The sequence below is a fragment of the Priapulus caudatus genome, unplaced genomic scaffold, assembly GCF_000485595.1.
Source record: "Priapulus caudatus unplaced genomic scaffold, Priapulus_caudatus-5.0.1 Scaffold603, whole genome shotgun sequence".
Lineage (NCBI taxonomy): Eukaryota > Metazoa > Priapulida > Priapulimorpha > Priapulimorphida > Priapulidae > Priapulus > Priapulus caudatus.
In genome coordinates, this window is record NW_014577664.1 from 148,481 (window position 1) to 154,576 (window position 6,096).

The window sequence follows — 6,096 nt, forward strand, 5'->3', positions numbered from 1 at the left end:
TAAAAGATCTAAATTTTACCCTTTTTAAATTTGCGGACATGAAGACATCCCTTCAGTTTACTCCATAAAAACAGCAACATTTAAACAGCCAGCTAAAATGAAGACATCCCTTCAGTTTACTCCATAAAAACAGCAAAATTTAAACAGGGTTACAGTAGTAGTAGATTGATATTAGAAGTTGGGTCGGTTATGGTGTGGTGCTACCTTAGGCATTTAAAAGATTTCCTTGTAGATGACATTTTGCGTGAGGGTCCTGTTGTTGAAAAGGCCTTGTGATGAATGTTTGTCCACTTTGATGTAGATGTTGGAGTAGCCTCTGGCACGTGAAAAGGCAACATATAGCTGGCCGTGGGAGAACACAGGGGCTGGGAGGTAGAGTCCGAGTTTGTCGAAAGTCTGGCCCTGGGACATGTTTATAGTCATAGATTAGGCAAGTCTGATTGGAAATTGAATCTGCTGTAGTGTGAAGGGAAGGTTTGCGTCGGATGGGGCAAGTTTAACACGCAGGATGAGGACTCTTTGTGAGACGTGGCTTCCAGTGAGGATTTCGGCATCTAGAATATAGTCGTGGAGATTCGTAATGTACAGTCTGGTGCCGTTGCAGAGTCCTTTAGTTATATCTAGGTTGCGTAATAGCATGATTATTGCTCCTGGTTTTAAAATGAGGCGGTGTGGAGGCATGCCGGTAGGGGTGATGGAGTGAAGGATTTACTGGGTATGGGCTTTTTTATGCTTCCGCTGCAATATCGACAGTTTCTGTGGGGAGATGTTTAATTTGGAGTAGGTCAACATCTGGTAGTCCTAATTTTCTCAAGCTTGTCCCATTTTGTTGCAGAGACGTGTTGGTGTTTTGAAGAGCTAGTTGCGTTGCTATGTCGGTTGAATATTGGTGATGGGTGTAATCTTCAATCATGGCATCCTTGTGTTTTTCCCAAAGTTGCAGGGGGTTGGTTGGATCACAATATATACAAATGGTGGTGAATAGGGATCGAAGCTGTTGTGGCATTTGGAGGAGAGTTGCTTCAGAGAGGGCTTTATCCCATTCGGTGTCATTGATGAGGAGGTGTCTACGTATACATGCTTCCTTGAATGTGTCAGAGACTTGGTTGTCAACTGTTCGTAGGTCTAAATATGAGGTGGGGCTTGGGACGTGGAGCAGGAGGAGATGCAGACAATATCGTTCATGTCTCTGGGGCTGACAGAATACATGCGGCCTATTGTTGTTTCAGCGCCACGTTGTCTTGGTTTCCATGTTTGGCTGGATTTGTTGTAGACGTAGTGATTTGGCAACTGATGATAGCAGAGGTCGGTGGGTTGCTGTGAGTTGAGTTTGAAGAATGCTGTTAGCATTGTGTTCTTGGAGGTGGTGGCCTCTGCTGCAGCAATGTGGTTTCCTGGAGTGAAGTAAACGGGTTGTTGGCTGGGTAGATGGAGGGCAAGCCTGATGATGGCATGTGATTGGTGGTGTAGTTTGTACTCAGCCAATCTCCAATAAGCCTCTGGTGCGCTGATGTACCTGACGTCAATAAAGTTGGCGACCTCATCGTGGTGGAGTTGACAGGTTTCTGTGACTTGGATGTTGGCGCAGTCGTGGCCTTTGTAAACATACTTGAATAAGTATTTTACACTCTTGATTGAAGTGCAGGCTTCTAGGTTGACATGTGCTTGGTACTTCTGTGATAAGTAGGGGTTGAATGGTACAACCCAGCGGTTATCTATTTGGTGTTGGCCAATGGTGATAGTGCGACCGTTGTCTGATCTTTTATACAGTGGATAGCCGTCGGTTGCAAGTGCTGTTGTTTCTCGGAACTCCTTTGGATAGTCTTTTGTGCATTTGTCATCGGCCATATGATACATGGTGCACGTTTGTTGAGGATTCCACATGGACCGTGAACCATCGTTGTCTTTATGACTTGGAACAACTCGGGATGTTCTGTTGGATCAGGTATTTCTGCCAATATTGTGGAATCGATGTCGTTTGGGTCTCGTAGTTTGCTATGGTCTGCCAAGATGATGAGTAGATGACAGTGTGGGAGACCCCGCTTTTGGAACTCTATAACATAGATGTGGGCGATTGGTTTGCCAAGTACGTGTTTTTTCGTTATATCCGTCATGGGTTCATGTAGGTGCTGCTGAAACACTCTGGCAACAATATTGGGTTGATCTTGTGCTTGTTGGCCAGGGAGGAGGGCTTTTTGAACATCTTGACACCTGGGATTGCAAGGAACGTAAGGAATAAGTCTGGTTTTCCATACTTAGCGACCATGGCCATGGCGTCCTGGTAGTTTTGTTGCATTGCGCATGGTGATCCTTCAAAGGAAGACGGAAGGACGATGATTTTTCCGGGTTGGAGATTGTGCATTTCAGTTTGAGTGTTAATGTGGTCCATGAGGCCTTGATAAAGTTCAACACGTAGATCATTCTGCTTTGTTCATATGTACTGCAATCTGTCGGCTTCCACACGAATATATGCGTCTACCACATATTGTTGGAAAAGCTTCCCACCATAGAAAATGGAAGAGAATGATTCTCGAACTGAAAGGCGATGGGCGTAGTACTGCAGGCATGTTATGTTCGGTCTTTTTGCCGACCTGTGCTGTTGATCGTGTTGCATGTCGTACTGCCAACCTAATTCTCTGAATGGATAGAAGATGGGGTAAACCATGGGGTCGATGTTGGATGACAGGTGACTAATTTGCTGGGGTGGTTGATCTTTGGGATACACAACAATTTCTCTATTATGTGGAGGTACGCCATCTGGTGATGAAAATACAACTGCTATCTCGTCTTGTCTCGGATCATTATAACAGCGTTGGTCACCGCCTCTCAATATGTGCATGGTTACAGCTGGGGGTGGTGTACCATTCTGATCTGCTAGGCGAAGTTGTTCTGCCTCAACCTCTTGCATGTGTTTGTAGGCGGCGGCATATGGATTGGTTTGTTGGTGGACCCTTTGCAGGAGTGACATGACATCAGGAAGACATTGTTGATTGGCAGGTTGTTGCATCCTGGCTTGTAGTGCTTAGCCCGCATCTAAAATGTAGAGTTGGCTGAATGATGGTGTAGTACCTTGTGGAGGGTGAAGTGAGCCAGACCTGTGGTACACTTGTCCATGAAGTCTGAAGGCATAAGGGCCACGGCCTGGTGGGGACACAATGTAGGCAAACGCCATGGAGCTATTGTAATTGCGGATGTTGGCTCTGAAATTACGCGCTTGTGGAGTACTTGTTGTAAACAGGTCTTTGCGTTCAGTTGGATAAGGTGCTGATGGTGGTAATTGAACTTTGCCTTTGTGGCAGCAATAGTGGTTCTCCTTTGGGAACAGTGCATTACAAAACGAACATGGTGTTGTCATTGTTTCTATCAAGAAAGGGTCGACTTGGGGCGGGAATTGTCGGGCCAGGTACTGCACCATGTGTGTTGCAGCTTGTCCTCTAATGGCATTAGGTGGTCCATTTTGCTGGAGGGCTAGTGGTGGTGTGCTACTATCTTCTGTTTTTGCGAGACGATAGCGTGTCATGTATGTAGCACGTGTCTCCAACCTGCTTTCAGTTTCTGGCTGGGTCTCTTGATCTTGCCGACTACGTATGCTTTGCAGATGAGCTCTTTGTTGTGAAGGGGTCCTAGTCCCTGTGATGGTCCTTCGACGTCGAGGCATGGTGCATCAATGCTGCAGGGAAGGAAAAGAGTTTTGAGAGATGGGCGAATATTATGTTGGCAAACCGTTTTCTACAGGTAACAGGGATGATTGTTTCCTCTTTTAGAGGGGGGGGGGTGTTTGCTTATTTTTGGTGTGCATCAACTGGCCCGGCTAGTCTTCTGTGTTGCATCTCTTGTGTAGCTGGGATCCGCTGTATAAGTCAGATGGTAACAGGGATGTGTTCTTTTTTAAGGGAACATCTCAAAATTCGTTGAAGCTGAAAAAGACAAAATAATTTCGTCTAAGGGGTCGACAGGAACTTTTGAGTACATCCAAATTTCATCTTTCTAGCATTTCATCTTGAAGTCAGAAGTCTAGTTTCTTTTATCTTTTAGGAGGGGGGGGGGGTCAAATGAGAGACTAAACAATTTCGTCTTTTTTAGCTTCAGTTAATTTAAGATGATCCCTTATGGGGCGGGGTTAATTTCTGCAAAACTTTCACCCCTGTGTTAGGAATGGGGTGAAGGTTACTACCTCGCACTCCAATGTTTAGCATACGTAATTCATGATAAAAGACTGGCTGGCACAAAACATATGAGGTTGTTTTGTTGGTTTTGAGCTAAAATATTTCGGAGTGCAATTAATTGAAAAACATAAGTGAAAATGTATAGTGGAGCAATATTATTTATTGCTACAAATCATAGTTAAGTAGTCACAGCAGTGTTCAGCAGCATTTTAATGGACACAGTATTAATTTTCAGCAGTACATCTGTCATGTATGATTATTTTTGTAAAAACTATATAAGAACAATAGAGGAAATTCAGAACATAGAATCAGAAACAATATCAGAAAAATAGAACATCTTAAAATAAACCCCGAGTGTTTGGTACATCATATAGGGGCACTATTCCAGTAATGTCAATTGACATGGCTTCTGCTTCAGTGACTTGATCATTGGCGTTGTCTCCGTCCTTGCTTCCAGCATAACTTGCTTGGCTTGGCTTCTCTGCAGCAGGTTGAATTGCCTGGGTAGGCATGTCTGCTGCATGACTTTCCTGGCTAGGCTTATCTGGTGCATCACAACCACTGGCCTGACCTGGTTGCTCTGCAGCATCACTTGCCTGGCTATGAATCTGAGTATGATCTGCTGCTGTGCTGCTTGTGGGGGGTTGACTTGGAGTGTCACTGGCCTTGCTGGGCTCCTCGGCATCTGACTGACTTTCTGTTACAGTGGACTGGCTGGCTTCAATGGTTGATGACTGGCTGAGCGATAAATAATTGATGCCTTCGTCTTCGAATGGTTGGAACACAATAGAGGTGGATGCATTTCGTGCTACAGTTGACAAACCTTGCATCTTCTGAAGGGTTGACTGAGTTGACGACATTCTGATGGGTGTGAGCTTCAGTGGCGATGACATCATGAGTGGACCTGTAGCTATTTTGATGGGTGTTGTAGGGGAGGGACGTTTATATGGTGATGATTGTGCGCTTCTGTTTTTGTTAATTTTGAATTCGTCACAGAGTTGTTTTTTCAAACGGTCTATGTTATGAGTTAAGCTCGACAGTTCTTTGTCCAGGCTTTTGCGGTAGTCATCGAGAGACTTGTTCAAGGCTGGGTGATTTGTTCGGGAATTTACCTGGATGAAAGCCAGCTCTCTTCCTGCCATGTGGCAAAGGGTTTCAATCTGCTTGAAGATCTGGGTGGCTTGGCAGTGCACTGGTACCTTATTTGGAGACGACATCTGACATTTTTAAGTGGGCGCGGTCCCCTGGGCTATTTTAGGACCTTAATCAGGCTCTCACGTTTGAAATAACTCTCTGGAAAATTTATTTTTCCACATGTTACAGGTGGAACTGATGCAGCAAAGGGGTTGATTATTAATTTAGGAGTGCGATTAGCCCTCTTGGGCATGCCCAGGAGTGTGGAATTTTGCACTCATGGATTTTTCAAACTTGGAGCACTGGTGTTTATTTCGCTGTCAATGTTTTTGATGTCTTAGAGATTCTTAGAGTATGTCAAAATATATAATATCAAAAATAGATAAGTTTTGATAATAATTATGTAAAATATTATGTACCGTAGGCCTAAACAGTTTTGGTGCGCGTGCAGAACCTAATGTCGGACACCGAAGAAAGAAGGGCATCGATATTATAAGATGACGCAGGACACACTATTTCTTCAATGCAAAGTCAAAGCTAAAGTGGTTTGAGGGCATCCGACAACCGGAACCGTAGGAACCTAATATTATAAGATGACTCAGGACACAGTATTTCTTCAATGCAAAGTCAAAGCTAAAGTGGTTTGAGGGCATCCGACAACCGGAACCGTAGGAACCTAATATTATAAGATGACTCAGGACACAGTATTTCTTCAATGCAAAGTCAAAGCTAAAGTGGTTTGAGGGCATCCGACAACCGGAACCGTAGGAACCTAATATTATAAGATGACTCAGGA

The 6,096-nt window shown here is 44.3% G+C and overlaps 2 protein-coding genes across 2 annotated transcripts in view; one reads left to right on the plus strand and one right to left on the minus strand.

Moving 5' to 3' along the window:
* The window catches only part of LOC106812049 (atlastin-2-like), a 19,371-nt gene that overhangs the window by 3,638 nt on the left and 9,637 nt on the right, over positions 1-6,096 (plus strand). The gene's annotated exons all lie outside the window — the stretch shown is intronic.
* Positions 1,126-1,857, minus strand: LOC106812044. Its single transcript, XM_014815801.1, has one exon. It carries the CDS (start codon positions 1,855-1,857, stop codon positions 1,126-1,128), a length of 732 nt encoding a protein of 243 aa, XP_014671287.1.

Bases quoted from the DNA above. Each gene is read 5' to 3' on its own strand.
- LOC106812044 (XM_014815801.1), bottom strand. From the start codon at position 1,857: ATGTATCATATGGCCGATGACAAATGCACAAAAGACTATCCAAAGGAG.